Here is a 22,331-nt window from a genome sequence, read left to right as displayed (position 1 = left end):
TTCCTTTGCGTATTTTCACTGTAATTACTGAACTTCACTTCTCAAATATCTAATATAGGGTCCAGACTATAAAGGAACATTAAAGAACGGCTTTTTTAAAGCTGTTCACATACCTAAGGATGCAAATAAGTGCTAACCACATTCAAAAGTATGGGTATCTGATCTGGGACAAGTTTGGTTCTCAGAGACTCTGCAAAAGTGCAAGTTCCTAGCTGGCCACTAAATGCATTTATAGGATCCAGTTCCACCAGCCCAATTCTGTGCCGGAGCGATCTTCTAAAATCATAGAGGCAGCCTCTGGCCTTGCTTTAGATCAGCTCTGCAGGTTGTGGACATGTATTTGAGAACTCAAACCTCCTGCTGAAGTCAAACAGACAGTGTCCATCACAGAAGCAGACACGTAATATTTAAGAAGAATGTGAAATTCCACAAAGGGATTGAATTTGTGTACGCAAAGCAGAGGCAAAATGCAGGCTATCAGTCTGTCTGTCAGCCTACATTCCAACCATGTTGTTCTTTGACATTAGGACTTCACACATAAAAGTGCTGGGATTCCTGAGTTTACCAAAACACAGGTAGCTGTCTATATCTTCTTCTTGCTCAAGTCTGGGATGGGAAAAATCCTTCCAAAGCACTGGGTTGGCTGCAATGTGCATCTGCACCCTTCAGTCCTATATGCAGTGCTCTGAAGGCTGATACACCACAAAACTGCAGTTTTTGTACTCATGTGTGCCCATGTATGAGGGAAGCAACATCAAAATTCTGCAAGAAGGAAGAACCCCCCAGCTTTAGTAGGGGGTTGGACTCTATGATCTCTAGAGGCCCCTTCCAACCCCAGCAGTTCTGTGATTCTATGTACCTTGCCCTAGGAGCTGGCGTTCTAGCAAGATGCTGGCTCATGACACAGTTGTACCTTCCTGATGCCACAGAGCACAGCGTGGCCTTCCAGCTCTGCAGGCATTGTAATACATGGGGAAATGACAGCAGAGCTCCCACAAAGGAAGTGGCTCAAAAGGATCATGCTGCCTCCTGTGCTGAGTGCACCAGTGCAAGCCTCCAAGATGAGGTGAAAGGATGAAGAAGTCCTAAGGAAGTTTTAAACTCATAAAGCTTCCTAATCTGTATTCTGAATAATCCCTTAGGAAGATTACATTCTTTTAAATTTCATATAATCTCATTGCCCAAGATGATATCTGTCTTCCTTGTACTAGCACTCAAGAGATTGTTGCTAGGAATGCAGCATTTAAATGGGAATGCAGGTTTGAAACTGCACATGTGAGTCACAGCTAGGTACAGACCATGATATAGGAATCATTAGGCAATGACTGAGCTCTCTTACTCCCCCAGAGCCCCTGACTGCTATTAAACCATCAGTATTTAAGATGAAGCTTCAGGCTGGTTTCCAAGCCACGCGGACAGCCAGCTTGCCCACCACAGCTGCAAGCAATGGTGGCCAAGCGACAGTCACTCTATCAGATTCCGATGGATCTTTGAAGGCACTGGGACAGGATGGGTAGCCCCCTGTGGGAAAGTTCCTCGCTCTCACCATGTTGGCTTTACCCTCTGCAGCTCCACTGTACTGGGTCTCAGCTGCCCACTTCCACTTGCCACAAGGCTGCTGCACACCACGGGCCAAACTCAAGAGCTGATGAAAGCCACACCAGATTTCAAGTCCATCCAACTCTTCTTGCACAGAGCTACACTGAAATACCTCTCCTACGCAGGAAACTTGCTTCAGTTCTGCTTTGTCTCTAGGCAAATTTCTCTTTGCTTACTGAACATAGACGAGCCCTGGGCAGTACTGTGACATACCATTTACATAGATGATTAGCTCTGGGGGAAAAAAAAAAAAAGAAAAAAGAAACTTGTGTCAATTTATTTTGAAGTGGAGCAGAGGAATAGGTGATCATTTCTTGCCATCCTAAATCGAGACATCCTGTGTTGCTTATCTGTTTTATCTTTTCTTGTGGCTAATTTGCGTATGGATTATGCAGATTTTGGGAGGACTTTGAATATTAATTTTGAATAAAAAGTTCTGCTCAGCTTGAGTAATGAGTTCTCTTTGATCTTCTGCAAGGGAACTTTAATGGACCAAGACCTTGCCTTTTGACTTCTTTTTGTGATCTACCTGATTTCCCCTGAGAGTCCCAGGCCAAATGGACAGGCTACAGAGCCAAACAGGGCACAAGGATACAAGGATCTAGAAACTCATAAAGAACTGGTGGAACAGAGTAAAAAAAAAAAAAAAAAAAAAAGTCAGTTCAGATAAAAATAATATGATACATTATTATTATTTATTATTATAAAATAAAATGATAGCTAATGTCTGAGCTGCTTGTATCAGTCTGTTTTTTTTTGCAAAATTGTAACACTGTTAGCTATGTGAAGAGCAAAATCATTCTTCATGCAGGTTTTGTTCATGTGTTTAAGTTTTTACAAATGCAGGTTTTGTTCATGTGTTTAATTTTTTACAAATGTAAAAAATGAATTATATACTCACACCAAAACTGGAGGAAAAAAATGAAGAAAAAATTAGATTTAGGGAAAATAACATTATTTGATTAATACATGATCTTTGGACCAAGTATCATGAAAACACACCAAGTGAAAATATGAAATAGAAAGTCAAGAACTGGAGAACTGGAGAACTGTTTGTCTCCGGAAAGAGTTAAATATTTGATTTTATAGAAGAGAAATGGATGTCAAATCATTGAAAGGAAGAAAAAGGGGACTGAAATGCTGTTAAACCTTAGATGAAGCCAGTAAACAAGAAGGGAGGAAAGATCTAAAGAACTGAGTTGGGAAGAGTGATACTTAGAAATGGAAATATAAAAGTGGCTGGTGGCTGGTGGTATATAAGGTTTAGAGATGAAACAGCAGTGAAAGGGTTCAGATGAAGATATTAAATGTCAAACTGAGACTCTGAGGAGTACGGATCAGAAGGGACCACTAATAGAAGGAAAAGATGGAGACACTTGAAAGCAGAGAAATATGTGTTTTATTACCAATTCTCTCAGACATCCAAGGTCTGCTGCAAAAATCACAGCTCACTTGGCCTCTATTTCTTCATCTGTAAAATGAAGCTACAATTCATCTGGATTAGTTTAGAATTATAGAATCATGAAATCCTTAGATTTGGAAGGGACCTCTGAAGGCCATCTAGTCCAGTTCCCCTGCAATGAACAGGAACATCCACAGCAAGACCAACTTGTCTATTTCTAGATCTATTTCTAAAGCTTTTAGGAGAGCTGGATGAAAATACTAGTAAATCAGGGGAGAAAAAAAATACGGACATGCTGAAAATTCTGCACTAAATGAAGCAAGAATTTGGGAAGGCCCCTAAATACAGCAACACAGAAATTAGGAAATGAGATCACAAGTACGTGTACGAAGAGAGTGACAGCAGCTGATACATGAGGTGCTTCAAAAATATCGCCTGCAAGAGGCAATATCAGGAAGGTGCTCAGATTTGACTCATTTCCCTCAGTGTTCGTCAGGAACAAAGCTAAGAATGTAAGCAGGAGATGGGATGTTGTGAAAGCAGTGGTAGACATGGCTTGCAAGGGAAATGCTGAGAAATATAGCACAGCATTTTAAAAATTGTTGGAAATTGTCTTCTCACTGAAACAGTCTGAGAAGTCAGGATGGCATTCGTTCACTTGACTGACTGCTGAAATTTGAAATTCACGCTCCTCTGCAGCTCTCAGTGAGCAGAGGTGACACTGTTGTAAAAAAGCTATCAGGGCACTGCTTGTTTTACTGCCCTGCCCTTGCACCAAAGTGGCTTTAGCTAAAGGCCACAGTCACAGCTGTAAGAAAGAAAATGTATCTCAGGAGAGTGGGCTGGCCTAGAAAGAATGGCAATGAGCTACACATGAACTACAAGAACTATAATCTGTATGAAGCTGTAGAAGAACAGCGTACAGAACCAGGCTGACAGGCATTGGGCTATTCTTTTCTCAGCTGTGGCAATGATTTTTCCATTGTTAATGAAGGGATCAATGAAAAATAGGCTGTTGCTCCTCAGATAGCAAATTTTTCATGGACAGTTGGACTGGATGATCTTGGAGATCTTTTCCAATCTTGGTGATTTTACAATTTCTATTAGAAGAGATTTGTTTGCTCATGTACTGATGAATTTTAGTTCAGTTTTTCAAGAAAGGAAACTGCAAAAGAGGCATATTAAGACATCTAAATGCAAATACTGATTTCCTTGTTTAAATACAAAAGATTATCTCTGGCAGTAACGCCATTCAGTTCCCAATAAGAACTCTGCCATGTCCTCCTTTAGTGACTGTCTCCCAAAAATTGTAGGAATCAGTCATACATAAACGAAAAAAGAAAATCAGAAATAATGAAATATTTATTAAAAATTTCAAAAGCACACCCAATTTTCTTATTACTTATCTCAAGAGTGACTCAGTGGATGGTTTTGATTATATCAAATATAGTTCCCTTTTTTTTTTCCCTTTTTTTCTTTTAATATTTTGGCCTTGTTTGAAAGTTACTTATATTCTTATGGTTTCATATTTTCAGTTCATATTGCAAGAAGGAACTTCAGGTTTCTGCAAGCGATCTCTTTGCCAAAGCACAGCATTATTACCTAACTACAGCATGACGTAGAAAAGTGTTCAGGAAAAAGTTGTCTGAAAAGAACATCTGAAGTTTTCGAGAACCTGCTTTTTGTAGGAAACGCTCTTAGTTCTAAATGTTGTGCTGTCTAAAACAATATTCCACCTCACTCTCTAATAGATACGACCGCAGCTATATGAACCTAGTAGTATCTTGGAGGTTTATCCAGGCAATGTAGAAAAATCTCTCTCAGAACTGTGTGCTCATTCTAAAACTACCAACATCTACATAGCTTACCACTTCCTTTTTCACTGTTAGCATGTAGGACGTAAGCAGTCAGTGCTTCCCCTGTTAACAAACACCTGCTATGGCAACAAGCTTGAAAATCAACTTCACATTCTCTGTTCACGAATAAATGTGACTACAATCTGAGTATCTATCAAGGGATATTTGGTCTCCTAAATTTTTAAAACTGTGGTGTTCAGATACAAAGGGCTTTGCTAAAGAAATGATTGTAGTGACTGCATTTGAGCTTGCTGTCTTAAAATGAAATAGGAGGGCAGGAGAAAGTCACAGGCTTTGTAAAGATTTGTAATCCTGATGAGTTGTACATTGTTTAAAGCAAGCTCCACAATTTACTTTCAAAGTTCAGACCGAATTACTAAATTCTTCCTGTTGTTTTCCTCTGTGAGTGTTGCAGCACTCTGATTGCTTTCCTCCATCATCAGCTAATGATGGTATCTTCTACCTCTTGACTTGCTAATCCTCACTGAGCTAAGGCTGCAGCTCTTGTAAACTGAACCCACTTATTGAGATCAAGTCAGGCTCTCTCATACAGATCAACACTTCACACTGAGCGCTCTCAGAAGGAAACAGAGAGCCTCCTTATCTGCACTATCAGAGGTCTGCACAGAGTTGAATAGTAAAGGACATTCAAAACTACTAAAGGGAAACGTTTCATAGGACCACAGAATGGCTCAAGTTGGAAGGGACATCAAAGCCCACCCAGTCTCATGCACCTGCCGTGGGCAGGGCTGTCCCTCACCAGCTCAGGCTGCCCAGGGCCCCATCCAGACTGGCCTTGAGTGCCTCCAGGGATGGGGCATTCCTAAACTTTTCCCTAAATTTGTTTTTAGCAGGAGAAAGATACAGATTGAGATTTTTGGCTACAGTGTGATGACATTGCTTGAAGCACATACATGAAGAGATGTAAGCGTACTGTGATTTATTCAACTTCAAACTTTATTAATGCCAACAGCACTTGTGTTAATGGTACCTTCAAAAGTCAACTGTGTTGGCGCACTGAACCCCACAGAAAGGCCTCCAAGTTATGTAGGGCTGCACAAGTATGAATACTAGCTTAGGTGTTTGGTTTTGTTCTCAAGTATAGTAAATACAGTGACAGTTTAATACATCTTGAATGCAGATACTGCAGAAGCTGACTTTTTTCCCTGTTATTGACTGCAGTAATACATGGAGCTGTATAGAAGGGCCTGTATCAAATCTAAGTATCAGAAAGGCTGAGAGGGAGAAGAACGGCTTTCCTCGCTGACCCCTTCAAAGCACGAGAGCTGTATTTGTGTTTTGATGCTTTGATAAATGCTTGTGCCACCGGTGTGTGTCCACACGTGAGCAGCTTCAAGAAAGAAAAGCTGCTAAATTTCTGCTGTTCGTCACTCAAAAATAAATCAGGCTAGAATTCTTGAACACAGACAAGAAAATTTTGTTCAAAAAAGCCCTTAGTTCTCAGAACTCGGGCATTTGTTTTTTGTGTTACTCAACGTCTTTAAGTATCAAAGGCCTCACACTCACTAATTGCTGTTACACTGTATGTGACACCAAGACACGGGTGAAATTAGCGAGGCAAGGAAGCGCTAATCTCTAAGAAAGAATTCTCCGTAGCACCAGCTTGCTCTTAGGGCACCCAACAACTCAAGGAATTGCTTCTGCCCCTGTTGTACCTTCTACAGTTACCACGTTAAAGATTCAACTAATTTCTTCTTCCACCCAAGCTTATGGCTTTTGGTCGAAAACTTCAGCTCACGGTGCTTTTTCATCATTTTAAATCATTCCCTCCCGCCGTTGCTCTGGCGACAGCGTGGCTGGCGAGCGACCATAGACACGCCCGCCGCGGCCTAGAGAGGCGCTGCTCGCGGCCTGTCCCCCGCCGGGCCGCCGTATTTCCGGCCAGGCACTTCCGGTTGCTGCTGGTCCCGGAGGAGGAGGGATACAGCCGCAGCGGGGGCTGCGCCGCCCGGCCCAGCGCGGCCTCCTCCGCCCCGTGACGCCCCCGGGGTGGCAGCGGCGCCGCCGGAAGGTGAGGGCCGGGCCGGGCCGGGCCGGGCCGGGCCGGGCCGGAGCTGGCGTTGGGTCCCGGTTTGGGGCAGGGCAGGGTCGGGCCGCGCCCGCCGGCCTACGCATCGTACTGCAGTCCCTGCGGTAGGGCGGCCGGGCCCGAGGCCTCTTCCTGGTCACTCCGAAGGGCCCGGGTGTGTGGTGCGGGCCCGGAGCTGGCGGCGGGCGGGCAGGGTGCCTGCCTCCCTCCACAGTGCTGGCCGGGCACCGTGCGGGGCCGTGCCCAGGAGGAGGTGGAGTTCAGGAGGGAGCTGGGAGCCCGTTCTCTGGTAGAGGGAAAGACTGCTGGGTGCTGCATCCATGTCGTGCCCCTCGGACATGTTCTGCGCCCAGGCAGTTGGGGCTATAAGTGTGCCCGTGTGTCCTCTGCAGCTGGCTGCCTGTTCTCAAGTCGCTGGCCAAACGTGGAAAGAGCGTGGTGTTATCTGGGTATTGAACCGGGGGTTGTGTAGTTCTGGTGTTGCTTGGGTTATGTCTCTCTGAGGTTCTGTTTTTACCTCAGACCAGCTCACAGCCTTTCTTCTTGCCTTCTCTGACCTCGGTGCAGTGTCAGTGTCTGACGTGTTCTTTCTGTGCTTGGTTGTACTGCTGACAAGAATCTGTCATCAGCTTTATCTTTGTATAAAGAGATAACATAAATGTTCTTCTGCTATTCTGGGAACTGTGATGTTTGGTCAGAGCAACTTCAAACTGAGCAGTTGTCTCTTTATATGTGTGTGCATACACAGCTAGAATGTGAGGCGTTGATTAATACAGAGGAATATTAGATGGGAAGAATGGGATGTTAAGACGTTATGTTCATCAGAGGATTCTGTCTGTTTTGGTAGAAGTTCAGACCATTATAGGAACCCATGCCTTAGCCGATCTGGAGTGGAGCATGGTCTGACCTAGAGCAGGAGTGTGTAAGCCACTTGCAGTGCTCTGCCTGCATCTCCACAGTGTTCTGTAACTCTCAGATATCAACTAGCTCTTGTAGGAGGAGTGGAAGTGGAACTGAGTGTAAAGTGTGTAAAGAGGAAACTATATTACGGTTGCAGCAGAAAGTGTTTACTGCGTTCTTAATTCTTCAAAAGAAACAAAACTAAGAATTAGTGGTGATATTCTTAGTTATAAATCAAAACTAAGGGAATATGCTTGAATTCCTTATTTTCTATCTGTCCTTGCATTTTCTGTAGTGTTACAGAAACTTTTATTTCACCACATGCAGAACCACTAATAAGACAGTAAGTGCAATAAGCTTTATTGGGACAGAAGACATCTTGCTTTCATCTTACTGGCAATTCATTTATTAATAAATAAATGTAAGTGAAGAAGCCAGTGCATCCAGCTTAGGAAAGCAAATGTAACTGTTGAGAATCCTGTGGTGCTCATTTCTGAGACCGTGGGAGTTACTAATTAAGTAATGCAAACTGCATTAAGAATAATGTCCTTTTTCAAATTTGGTTTATTGCTGATAACGTGCTTTGTTCATACTTGCACTTAATCCATAAGTGTGCCCATATTACTGCTAATTATAATTGGCTACATGTTCTGGAGGATGCTTAGGGTATTGTTTTTAAGCTCTCACCGTGTTAACTTTTCCCAGCTGAAGAAATGATATGTTAAAATGTCTGGTTTTGTGTCATTCTGGGGTGCTCAGTGTGGTTGCTGGAATTCCAAAGCGTGTGTTTAGTGTACGTGTTGTGCCTGTGTCTTGGGCTTGCTACTGCCACCCAGTCTTCTCTTTCAAAGGCAAACAATGCCCATCTTTCAGTGCTCTCTGTAGTTATGGGGACAACTTCCGTCAGCAGGAGAGAGGTGATGTAAATTTCTGTTTGCTTTGGGCAGGCTCGCTGACTTACTTGGAACTAGGTTTTTTGCTTCTTGTAAAACAAGTTTTTTCATTTCATGTAATTTTTGAAGTAAGTGTTTAAAATTTAAACCTGAGTTTCATTTGTGCAGTCTTGGGCTCTGGTGGGTGGTGCGAGTATTATGGCTTTGAGCTATCTTTTTCCCCACAGCTCTGCATTCTGTGAGCGTTTGCAAGCTGTTCTCACTGTTTGCCTCCTGTTATTACAGGGTGGAAGGGTGGAGGTGAGCGGCTCAGTGGTGTTTGCAGCAACACTTGGCTGTGAATGAAACCTTACACAAAAAAGTGATAAACTGACAGAATCATGCAATGCTCTGATGGAGTCAGAAGGGTTCTGTGCATACTCAAATGTTCCGGTTGTTTTGGTAACAAGTTGGTCATATATGGACAAAAAAAAAGAAAAAAAGATTTGAATATGTATTAACTGTAGGTCAGAGAAAAGGAAAAGTGACCAGATTGGTGCTTTCTATCTTCTATCTGCTGAGGGCAGATCTGGCACGTTTCATGGCTCAATTATCTGAACTCTTCTTTCTGTCTTAGCTGTGAAATAGCAGATGCTTTTTAAGCTACTATGAGTACCATGGTAAAAGATGACTTGCTATGTTGGGAGCGTTCTGACTGCTTTCAGGAAAGCAATGCTACATAAACTGGGGGGAGAAGGAGTGTAGCACAACAAATAAAATTTAAAAAGTTTAAACATCTTTTTGCTTTTATGCAGTATCTCTGCATGGATTTGTGAGGTTTGTGCCCCTAGGTTACATTGAGAGTTCTTTTAATTATCAAGACTTTTCTTGCTGCATATCGCGTTTAATAATCTTAATTAGCCAGCTCTGCTGTATGGCTTTTCATACTAGCAATTTTTTTTTTTCCTCATTGATTTGAAAGGAAACTTGTATTAGTAGGTAGGAGGGAAATCCAGCCTCATTCAGTGGTAGCCCTGAGTGAATTGCAGCCTTTCTAGAGGAGTTCTCTTATTTAACCTTGTTTTCACAAAGCCAACTGGGAGGTTATCCAGTGTAATAGGAGCTAGGTGGTTCAGTTTCTCAGCCTCTCTGTCCTTATTTTAGTTCCCCTGTCACACAGGAGGATGCTTACCTTGCAAACTGTTTATTATAATTAGTATGTTTTATACCTTGGAAAACTGAAATAGGATATGAATAGTGATCATTCTCAGATTTTTTTTATCTGGTGCATGACTAAATCTGTACAGAGTGGTGCAAAGCTCACTAAACTTCAGTCATATGTGATTACAGTGAGTACTGACAGTCTGTTTAATTTTTAATGACAGGTTGTCTCCTCCTTGCAAAGCATTGAGGGAGTTGTGGTATCACCTGTCCTTACTGCCCATGTGAAATCAAATGTGGGTCACATACCTAAAATAAGTAAGAAACTTAGATACCTTTCATAATCATGCTACTCACTGAATTGGTTTCTGGTGTATGTGTTGAGTGTTACTGAATTTCTTTCTCTCTGTAGGTGAGGTGTTTCTTTTAAAAAATTTTTTTTGAAAAAAGATTTTTTAAAATTGAAAGATGTTTCTTCCCAATTAGTAAGCTGTTCAGTCTGTTATGCCTAGGTTCCAGTGACTTAGGAGCAACATAAACTCACATAGTATAGATATGCTTCATGTCTTAGCAAAATCTAGAAAAACTTTGTGCTTTGTAATGGCAGGATGCAATAGATGTGTTGTTGCAGATGAAAGTAAATATCAGCTGAATAACTTTGTTTACTTGCTGGGTTTTAGGTTGCAAGCTCAGTGTTCTGTGCAGGCAAAATGTGTTTGGTAGTGAGAGCTTATGCTGGCTAGACTGTAGTCATTGTCTTAGTTGAACTTCAGTGAGATAAAGACCCAGTCCACTTCTAAGAGGGAGGTTACTTTTTGCTCCAGTAGAGCTTGCAAAAGAAATTTCTTCTGCAAGTTTGCTTCAATTTCTTGAAGATTCAACGTGCAGCTCCTTTCACATCAATTAATGCATGCCAACCCTATTTTATTTTCAGGTATGTCAGAACACAGGAATGAATCCACAGCACTTGATGAAATTCATCCAGCTGGAGAAGAGATCCAGTCTGACTCTGAGGTGACTGAGCAGTAGCTGTATTAGTGTCATATCAGCCCATCCCAGCAAAATGGTTTTGGGCTCCTGGAGAGGTTGATTCAGGAAAGTTATTGTGGGGATAAGTTTGTGAGTAATCTTGAATGGGAGGGTTTGATTTGGAGACATTGGAGGAAGTCCAGTTAACTGACAAGAAGGGATTACTTCAAGCAGTAGTTTGTCACTGTGCTGCAGGGTTTGCTTCACAAGCTGAATAGATTTAGGTAGCATAGAGTCCAAAATGTGTAAGTACACCAGAAAGAAAGGATTAGTACTTCAAGGTAGCAGTTCTTGTGCAACATTGCTATAACGAGGCATTGTGTTTGCTGGTGGAGTGGTAGATCTGGACTGCTTTGGCTTTCTTTTTCTTGGGATCAACTTCAGTTTGCATCTCCATTGTGAGCAAATTGTTGAAATTCCCACTTGTCTATAGACAACTTGGGAAGCTGTTTCACAGAAATAGAGTAGATGTTTCCTTGGCTGCTGTAGAGTGACAATAGAAAATATTAGTTATTTCATTCCCTTATTCATCAATACAAATGTAGGAACTTCTCTAGATTTACTTCAGACTTTCCCTGCATACCATTAAATTTCTGAGGATGCAGCTGTATTATTTACAGCTTAAATGAGCTGTGGGCTACACTTGCTGAAGGGATGCTTTGTTCAGTAATCATACTCACTATTTTAACAGAAATATTATTTTGAGTTAATGGTTTAGTCATCTCACCGATCAGTAAGCTTACTGTGACTGAGATTGCAGGAAGCTGCGTTCATAAGGGAAATGATCTCTGGTTTTGGCAATAACCTATACATAGGGCATGTGTTTTGTAGCTGTTCACCTGGGGCTGTGGCAGAAAGCAATTCTTCAGATTCTCTGTACTTTCTTATTCTGTTATTGCCTCCTCTGTTTTGTAGCTACAAGCACTGGAACTGCGTAACTTCTGCTCTAAAATTGCATCGGTTTTGGAGAATTGATGGCAGTGGAAAAATTCCACACCCCCTTTTTGAGCATAGGTCACCTTCTTTTAACCTGTGTTGTTTCTGCAGTCTTGTTTGCTGAGCAAACCGCACGTGTACTTATCTGGGGAAGAAGTAGGGGAATAAGGAAGGCTGATGTGAGTGAAGAATTAGGGGTAATAGGCACAAAAAGGGAGTCCTCAGAACCTCCGTATAAATCACTGAGGGAATTATTAATCACATTCCACCCCGCAACTGTAGTCAATTGGTCTTAGCTTTCATGAAGTGGTGGTGCGATCACCTCTTGCCTCTATGTTATAATTAGTCTCAGCATAAAGTACTGCTGCTGGTGATCTACTGATTTATATGTTTTGGGTGGTCAGAGCCGGACCAGTCGTTATAGCACGTGCCAGGTTTTTGTGCATACTCATGTTAGAGTTAGTAGAATCACAGTTGGGTGAAGCGTGAAATGAATCGTTTCCCTTGCTGTTGGTGACTGTTCAGGAGTTTTCCACATACTATGTTCTCTATTCTTCACTCTTTCAGGACATGGTTCATCTCTTCTGTATCACGTTGAACAGTGATCAGTGTCCATTGTTTTGAATGTGTTCAAGTGGCTGGTAGAGGTCGTCACGTTGTAGTAGTATTCTCACCAATGTGAGATTCGTTCTGATGAGGGTGGGCAGTGAACTTGATGTATAATTGTCGTAACTATATAACATAACTGGAGCTGGTAAAGTCACATCCCATAGTTTTAGTGAAGTTATAGACACTCAAATGTTTGTATCTGTAGCGATGTTGTCTACAAGTATAAAGTCATAAAAGCTTTTCATACAAACATCCCTTTTCATAAGTGTGGTTTTAGAGATTGCATCAGGATGTGCTTCAAAATTACAGGTAGTTTGTTTAGGGCCAAGACTAGCGTCTTGTGCTTTGATGGTGTTACTCTTATAAATAAATGGTATCTGTTTCTTCCAAGAGAATTTTCCAGATCTTAACCTGGGTCATTATTTGAATGCAGTGTTACACTGCTGCTTCTACTCTTCATAAAACAGCAGCATCTTGTTACTAACTTGGGCTCTGGAATTGCATTGGAGCTTTCAAGTTCTGGTTTCTGCGTTTCGCTGTAGATGTACTGCTGTTGGCCTATTTGAAATTGTATGCTATCGGTTTGGTCAGAAGGTGGCGCTAAATTATGAGAAAAGGGAAAGCAAGTTCAACAACTTTAAGGCTTGGAATCATCACATTTATTTTTCTTATAAACAAGTAAATTTATTGTTTTTTTTTTTCCTACCTAATACTACTTTGTTTATCATTAGCCAGTACAACTTCATTTATCAAAGCCTGCCTTTGTTGTAGTTGGAGCAGCATTAACTACCCCAAGAGTCAAGTGTGTGTATGGATAAATTAGGTTTGTGCGTGGCCCCATGTCTCATTTGTCTACCCCTCTCCTCTCCCATTACATCCTGGTGTTTCCTATTTCTTAGATCTTGAAGCTTTGTGTTATTTCTGAGATGTGCTAGCATACTAATGTGATTTGAGTTTGTGATGAAATGAATGTATGCAGACCTGGTATATCAGAATACTACCAAAAGGGAAATAAGTCAGCTGTCACAAGATCTACACATAAATATTCTAATATAGAATACTCAGTGTATTCCAGAACCAAAACTAACCTGTTTCTTCTGGTACAATAGGGAGGTGCAATGGCTCAGGAGTCTCCCAAAAATTCAGCAGCTGAAATTCCTGTGACGAGCAATGGACAGCTGGAAGATTCTCATGAGCACAGCTTTAATAGGGTAAGAGCTTTCCTTAGTGTCTAACAAGGTACTGTTATCAGAAATGCTGAAGTTAGAATGCAATGCGTAATGTACTTCACTTGACATAGTTTTCTCAATTTTAGTTTGTTAAATGTTAATCTTGTTGGCAAGAATAGTAAAGAAATTCTGCCATGGGTGCATACAGATCACCTGCAAAGTCAGGAGTATGCACTTGTATGTTACTGACTCCTAAGTCCTTAGGATATTGATTTTTTAATCTTGACAATTTTACCAAAACAGGAAAGCAAACACTTCTAAAATACTGAAGTCCTGTGAAGTCCTAAAATAATTTTTATAAGCAAGTTTCATATTGTCTAAGGCAAGCTACTTCTAAGAGAGGTTAAGTTAGGAAGTAACACCTGTAGGTAAAGATGGTCACTTTCTGATGTGAAGCTGTAGATGGGGGGAAGTAATTTTTCTATACTTAACCTGTAAAATTACTACTGTATTGCTGTTATTAGATTATAAGTATTACACTCTGTCATATTTATAGCATGTGGAATGACTTCATCTGTATGTATGATCTGTGTTTTTCTTATCCTTATTGCTTTTTACAGCTGCTTCTTTTTTTGTTTCGCTGCCCAGCAGAGGGTGCTGTGCTACAACTTAAGGAATTTGGTGTTGGTCCTCTTTGCATTTATTTTGTTTTTCAGTTGGAGATCTGGATAATTAACTCATGTTCGTATTTGCTATCTATTTTGAGGAAATCTCTAAGCTCTAAACAGTTCCTTGCTGACATGCAATACAGAATTATTTCTAAGAGAAATACCGAGCACAGCTTATACTTTTTGTTGGACTACGGATTAGAGGGCAGGAAAAATAATTCCTTAAATTTAAGAAGTTATGTGCAACTGGAGATACTTCCTGATCATGTGTAGTTAAACGAAGTTAAAACTAAATTGTGGTTAGAGTATGCCTACGTTCTGGGTGGGACGACTGAAATGCATCTTGAATTGTTAGAAGGTATAGGTTCACTTGGGAATAGGAAAGCAGATGTACTATTTTTAAGCCTGACAACTTTGTTGCTGATACACTTGATTGCTGTCTCAAAGCTACTTTACCTAGTAATTGCTTCTTAGGATTAGTGTGTTCAATAATTTTTTAGCAGTTAATGGTACATGGAGATTGTTATCTTGTTGACTTGGTCACAGCACTTGTTTATTCCAGATATAATTACCATTTTCTGTGGAAAATTGAGATGTTAGAGAAGTTTTTGTCTATAGCCACGTGGTAAAGTTGAGGTAGATTCTTGCAGGTATGCTATGCATTTTTGTGGCTTGGAGTTAAATCTGTTCTGAAACTTCCACTGAACTCAAAAATGGATCAAGTATTTGGTTGAGTCAAAGAAAAATTACGCTGTGCAAATTTGATTGTGTTTTCTGATGTAGCTTTTCATACATTTTTGTATTTACACATTTTTTCATATTGGAATCAGTGAAGATGAATTTTTTTGAACTGTCTTGTGCAAGTTAACACCTGCATGACCTAAACTCAGAATATGTGATAAGTGGGGCTGCATATAAACAAAACAAACAATCTCCTTGAAATTAGTATCTATCTGTTTACTGATCTCTTAGTCTCAAATTCTAATATTAAGCTTCCATTCATCTTTGTGTTTATTATTTTTAATGGTTAATGCTATACTTTCTTTTTTTTGTTGCCAATATTTTCAGTCATTTTTTTGTTTTAGCCTAAGGCAGTGTTCTGCACCACAGTACTTCTGTGTCGAGTTTTCAGGGGTCGTGTTCCTACTAAGCTGTGGAAAGGACAGGCCAAGCACTTGTTTTTTAGGGGTCACTTAAGAATGGGGCAACATGCCGTTATCACAAAGTTGTGCTCTTACCACAGTGCTCAGTAAGTGTGTGAGCACAGAGGGATTTTGTCCGCTCAAATTCCAGTGCACTTTTCAATCAAAATTTCTTTGTAGTTGGGGAATAAGGCTATTTTAGTTTTTTGTTATTGTTATGGTCAGTGAGATTTACAGCTGTACACTGTATAATTCAGGTATAAATTAAAAAAAAAAAAAAAAACAGAATTTATCCTGTATTTCTATTTGCTTGTTATTTCTATTTGTTTGTATGTTTTTTTGGTAGATTGAGTAAAGATGTACAGTGTGCTTTTCAAGATTCTGTGGTTATAAAGATTTACACAACCTTTTTAGCAGTATCATCAGACCTCATCCATAAGCCACTCGGGCATGACTTTTTTGACTCATTGTGGTATTTGTACGTACTGAAGCATGACATATACTTCATTTTAAGACAACGTAATACAAATAAATTTATTTCGAAGTGGCAAGGAGAGTTCCTTGTTCTTTGGAAGAAAAACGTGACTAGTTGTGCAGAATATCACACAGATCAGATTGTCGTAATGACATTGCAGGAAGAAGCATATTTGTTCCATTCTTATGGATATATATTAAAGCACTACTTGATGCATCTTCAGTAAGTTGTAGTTTCCGTATGTTTAAGAAAAAGCATCAAAAGAATATTTACAAGGTAACTTGAGTGTTTGCTTAACTGTAAAATCTCATTTAGAAATATGCTGCTGCATACGCTGTCTACTTTGTAATAGTAAGAGATGCCTAAGGAATTCTGACAAGTTTTGTCCTGCCTCCATGGTAAATGGAATTTTTTTTCTAACTAATAAAGCCTGTAACTTAAGTCATCAGTGGATAAAATGCCTAATGTTTCATTACAGGAAGGCTTGATCCGGTGCTTTTCAGCTCTCCAAGCTCTGTTGAAACTTAGTTAAGCTTTAAAGATGTGATGTTTAGAAGTGTTTGCTGATGTTTGGATGCTTTTTAGTCTATGTTAATAACAGAGAACTTCAGTGATTACTAATTAAGCATGTTTTTCCTGCTACTTTGTACAGGAAAACAAACAAACAAAAAAAAAAGTGATTTATATTTTTTACGGGTTTAAGTCACTTATCCCTGTCTTGTAGAACAAAGTTTTCTTCCCATGGAATTTTAATTGCAATTAGAATAGTAGTGGCTTTAATGTTGCTGAAGGGATAAGAAGTAAGAAAGTATATTATTCCTTATTGAATCACATGCCATGTGATGTGGGAGCTGCATAGGAATAATTTAAAAAGCCTTATTAATTTGGTCTGCCTGTAAAGGTATTCAAGCAGCCTTAAGCTGCTACTTATGCTTAAACTGTTGTATGAGATCTGTACTGAGTTCTGAAGTCTGCATCTCTGAAATTCTCATTTCAATATCTCTTCTTCCGTCTCTTTTCCCACTTCTATGGGGATAAAACATTGTTAAATATGTATATAATACTTGTAATTAACTTTGGGAAGAAAAACAACTTAATTGTTAGTCTTCAATCTGTTATAATTCAAGCGCAAAAAATAAACTTTGAGATTTGGTGAACCTGAGTGCAAATACTCAGTGTCTTGTTCTGTCATTTTATTAGGTTTCCAGGTTATGCAGATAGGTAAGGTCAACTCATTTTGTCTTTTTTCATTAAACGCTCCCCCAGCCTCCTCTCTCATGTTCTACCTAAAACATCTGAGTTCTATTTGTTAGGTTTTGCTGTACTGACTGGTGTGTCTAGAACTCAATTTGTGCACTTATATTTTAATTCACACTGGCTTTAGAACTCAGATCAGCATGTCAGTTATAGAAAACTGCTTTTGAAATGAAACAAGTTCAGTCTGCCTGTTTGTTGCCAAGCGGTCTGCTTCATCAGTCTTAAAGAACAGTAATTATGAATGTGAATGATGCCCATACAAGTGAAACAAATATAAAAGCAGGTTGTGATATGGCATTACATAAGCCTAAAGGATTGTGGCAGGAAAAACCTTCTGTTTCGAGAAAAATGTATGTATTGAGAAAAGAAGAAATACCAGCCCATGTTTTCTGCTTCTTTAAAGTAGAATAAGGCATTAAGCATAAAAATAAATAGCAGGAGAGCTGTAATTTCTATTGATATGAAGATCTAGAGGACTCTTGGAAGATAGAGTGAGGCAGAGGGTAGAGGAAAATATGGGATAAGGAGCCCCACTAGCACATCCATTAGGGCTGTAAGTGAAAGTTCAGAGCCATGTATCTTATTAGATGGATGTTATGTCTACTCACTGAAGATTACATTAAAATAATCTTTAAAACTTTAAACTGAAGTTTACAATATGATGCATTACAAATCCTTCCCAAAGGTAAATTTAATGTCTTATTAAAAACATCATTGATCATTTGAAAAATGTATGAGCGTGTGATTGTTTCCAGTTCCAGTTGCCCAACTTTGAATGGGCTCTTCAAATTAACAAGTAATGTGTTGGTCTTTTTTAAAATTGCTTAACTGAAAGTAATAAAGGCACCTAAAACTATGAGTTTTGAAAGTGTTGTTAGTAATAAGCCAACAGTGATATGTAGGTTTGCACTGACTCAACTAGACCATACTTCCACTGTTTTGAGCTGTTACTATCCTAAAGGGCTGAGAATGGCATAGTAATTCAACCTCTTGAATTCATGGGAATATTATAAGTTATAGTTTTTATACTTCTAATTGTGGGTTGCAATTGAAATACTGGATGATAATTGCATAAACAAATGCAGTGCTTCATTCATCGTTCTCAATTGTATAAGAATTAAGTCATCTCTTTCTGTGGTGACAATAATACATTACAGACTTGGATTTTTGAAATTATCAGTGTATCTTGAGTTCTAGTGACATTACTAAGAAGAATGTGCGAAATAACAAATCTGAAAGCAGTTTTTATGATCATCAAAATCTTCCTACTAGCTGGAAGAACGATAATTAGCCAAAACATGTTTACCTTACTGTTGAAGGAGAATCTGACTTCACTTCCTATGTTGTAACAGCAAATGTTGATGGGAAAAAGAGAGCTATTTACATTGCTTTCTTCTTACTTTTCCAAAATATCCATAAGCACTGTCATAGCTTCTCTTTAAAGTGAGGTCTACCCAGGTAATCTTTTCCTTACTCTAAGGTGTTTCTAAATTATCCTTGAAATGATAAATTGCTTCATCAGAAGCAGATGTTTGAGTAGCCTTTTTGTCTGTCTTTGTGCTTATAAGGAAGCACGGTCAGTTGCAGGAATCGTGCTAAACTGAAGTTTACATGCAGAAACATGTCTGTACTGAATGAAATTAGCTAACATGTTTGTAAACAGCAAAGAGGTAGTGGATTGGTAATCACTGATGACAATTCTCATTGCATAAACGTCTTTCTTCAGCAAGGTGTATTTCAGCTGGTTGGTATAGGTATTAAAAGGAGGCATGAATGAATTTCTTCACACTGCTCTTTACCTTTTTTGACAATTAAAGAAAAGATACTTTTGAACAAATGTTTGTGTGCTTGTATATGTATGTAGGTGTATACATGCCTCTAGAAAAACCCTGCGTAATATACCCACCATTGTATATCTTAATATATTTTCATGAACTGAATATCATTTTTTTTATTTTGGAGAAGGATGTTTTATAATATTCTGAATGATTTATTTAACTGTAGTTTGTTCGGTCTGTGTTTAGCTTCGAATCACAATTGAACAGTAAATATAAAAGCACTATGATTGCTTAAGCTAAGATGTAAACTTCTGTTTTTACAAAATAGATGTTCTGCATTTTTATCTTGAAATACGGATGATGGCTTGGATTCCTATTTTGAACATGCTTAAGCAGGTTAGCTGTTTGGCTTCAGATTTAAATGTTTCTGTAAACTATACGAAGTGCCAGGGTGCCCTTGGGGAGAAAAAATAAGTTTGGTGCTGTGTTCTGTTTTCTTAAATCAATGCATCTTCCTCTCTGCTATTTGGTTATCTTTCTGCAAGCTTTTCTGCTTTTTTGTGGCTCCTACTGCTTGCAACATTTTGAGTTAAATGGACCGTGAATACGAGCTGAACTAGGTTGAAGCTAAGCTTTCCATCATACTGCCAACTGTGTGTACTTAAATGGAGGTACCAGTGTAAGTCAGCTGCAAAGGCAAAGTATGTATCAGGTGTTGACATCTGTTTTATTTATGAGATCAGGTTCTGTGTGACTACTGTATGTTTTTCATGGTATATATTCTTTTCCATTTTCTTTTTGGTGTTATATTTAATGTTCAGAAATAGAGCATAATTTTTATTAAATAGCCAGTTGTATGAGTACAACTGTAGGAATTGGTTACTCCAGTTGCAGTAACTTCCTCAATTTCCCACATCAACTACATTTCTACTAAGCTTTTGCTTTTTCTTCCTCTTAGGAGTTTGTCTTAAACTGAAGACAAATCAGTCTGTGGAGATGTGACCCAAAGCCACTTCTTGACATTCTGAGCTTCTAGGCAGTATCATTCTTAGGCAATAGGTTATATCTTGTTTGTGGACTCGATAACTGCAATATTACATGAAACACACATTGGATTTTAAAGATGGTATTTTGTGTGTAATCTTTTAATTGCAAGTATTATGAATAGTAACTTTACGTATCCAGTGGCATTTTTTTAGAGCTGTGTATAGTTTTTGTCTACGTATTTCACTTTTGCATTCTTAAATATCTACTTGATGCATAGTTTCTTTTTTGTAAGTGTGTTTTACCCTTTTTCTTTTGTTTCTATAGTAGCTTTTCATTCACTTTTTACTGTTAAGAATTAGTAGTTTATGTGGCTTTGAATGCCTGTACTTTTTTTTAGACACTAAGTGTATTTCATAACAATAGAAGTTTAAACTTGAGATAGAACATAGCCAGAGCTCAAAGGGTTCCAGTGAATGGAGCTACTCCTGGTGAATGGTCACCAGTGCTGTTTCCCAGAGCTCAGTTGAACAGCACCCTCAACAACAATGTGCTTTACCTTTTGCTTAGCTCTGAAGTGCCTTAAAGGCAGTTGGACTTGGTGTCTCAAGGTCTCTTCCAATCAAACTGTTCTATTGTCTTTCATTTTCTTAGAAGGATCTTAATTTCTGCCTCAACACAGGTGTAGCAATCAAAATTTAAAGAAGGGAATTTCATACTGTTTAAAATTGATTAATTTTAAAAGCAAAGAGAAGTAAGCAGCAAAGAGCATTTGTGATACAAGAGGTGCTCAGAGGGAAGTTGCTGAGGGACGATGCCTTCCTGGATGTTTCTGCTGTGTCAGAATTTGAAGAGATGCTGCTTATAGGAATAAAGGATTCTGTGATATTGAAAGATATTTCTTGCTTAGAGTGAAATAACTCGTATCTCTGATAGTTGTTTTCATGCTTTTGATTGTAAAACATTGTCTGCCCTTAGTCTTAGATCGTTCTGTACCCCCATCAGTTTAATGGAAAGCATAACTAAACTGCTGTGGCTGTCTGGACCACAGACAGCTTCAGACCACTTAACATGGTGATGTAGGCCATGCTTTTGGTAACTGCCACTCAAAAATATGCATTCTGGTTGTGCCTCAATCCTAAATTCTGTTATAATAGCTCATGTTTTCTTTAACTCTTTTCTTTCTTCTTGCAAATGTCAGAAGGAAAACACATTAAATTAACAAACCAGTGTATCTAAAATAAATACACAAGCTATGCTGAATGTTTTTAATTCAAGTTTTATTTTGCATCATAGCAGAGTGCTGTGTCAATGGCAAAGACATTCTAAGCTAAAGGCAAACCCATCTGAGAACTGCTAAGATTACATTGTAGTATCTTGTACTTGCTTTTTTGTTTTTTTTTTTAACATTAGTTTTCCATTCTATTCCAATATTTCAAAGGACTTGAAACGTTCATTACCAGCTGGACTTGGACTCTCTGAAACCAAAATAACGTCTCATGACTTTGACAGCACCAAAGAGGGAGTTGTTGAGGCAAGGCCATTTCCAGGGAAAGGTAACTTAATTTTTAATCTTTTTCTCAGTTTATGATCTTCAGGTATATTTTATGTGCTCAGCAATAACATTCTGTAGCTTCTGGGAGCATTTTTATATAGATGTATAGGCTGAGATGTATGTTTGTGACAGCCTTATTTGTCTTTGGTAGGTGGGGTGTTAAAATAGAACTGTTGCACTCATATTATCTGTCAAGGGACTAATAAAAGCTTTGTGTTAAATTGGCCCTCATGTGCAGGAAGGGAAGTCGTTTCCTTGAGCACCTTGAAACTGTGTCAAACCAAACACTTTAACAATTACACCACTTTGAAAGTCTAGATTACAAGTGTTGTACCAATTTGAAATATAACTTTTCTTTATGCACTGTTCATTTACCTGAAGCAGATTAATTAGTGTAATTCTTCTGTTCCCAAATAGTCTTTCCTTCTTTAATGTAACAGTGCACGTAATTTAATGTACTGTCAGGAGCGATAACACAATGGATCTCTCCAAGTACTACATAATTAAAATAATTTCTCTTATTTTTTCAGCACAGGTTCATGGTTGTTTAGAGCAGGAGAATTTTAGTTGATGTTCTTTAGAACTTGTTAAGCCTTATAAAGCCAATTAAATATTAATTGCTGTTAAACTATTTGGGGGAAAAGAAGATAAATAAACAAGTGATGTCAGTGTTTGCCATCTGTCTAAAAACAGTAGTGCAGTGATATAGTATGTGAAAGTGATAGTTTAATGAATTACGTAGCTTAGTCAGTTTCTGAATTTGAAGGTTTTGAAATGATCTCAAAGAGGCAGCTGTGAAAATACGTCCCTTTGTAGTCACAGATTTAATTTGCATTTTGCTTCATTTCCTGTTTTGTAAAATGTGCTTATGAAAACAGTGATTTACATG

At 38.9% G+C, this 22,331-nt stretch overlaps 1 protein-coding gene across 4 annotated transcripts in view; it reads left to right on the top strand.

Annotated features, from left to right (window-relative positions):
* The first annotated feature begins 6,753 nt into the window (after window positions 1-6,753).
* The window catches only part of ARFIP1 (ARF interacting protein 1), a 38,469-nt gene continuing 22,891 nt past the window's right edge, over window positions 6,754-22,331 (top strand). For 3 of the 4 annotated variants that reach the window (XM_031612168.2, XM_031612166.2, XM_031612165.2), the window contains exons 1-4: window positions 6,766-6,889; window positions 10,775-10,854; window positions 13,524-13,625; window positions 21,329-21,443. In XM_031612168.2, the coding sequence (XP_031468028.1) occupies window positions 10,777-10,854; window positions 13,524-13,625; window positions 21,329-21,443 (295 nt within the window). In that variant the 5' untranslated portion in view covers window positions 6,766-6,889; window positions 10,775-10,776. Of the gene's footprint in view, window positions 6,890-10,774; window positions 10,855-13,523; window positions 13,626-21,328; window positions 21,444-22,331 lie in introns of all 4 variants that reach the window. The other variant, XM_031612167.2, reaches the window with a different exon arrangement.

Source organism: Phasianus colchicus, chromosome 4 (assembly GCF_987193195.1).
Source record: "Phasianus colchicus chromosome 4, bPhaCol1.hap1.1, whole genome shotgun sequence".
Classification (NCBI taxonomy): Eukaryota; Metazoa; Chordata; class Aves; order Galliformes; family Phasianidae; genus Phasianus; species Phasianus colchicus.
The sequence above is the reverse complement of the archived record's forward strand: the minus strand, read 5'-3'. Positions and strand labels throughout refer to the sequence as shown.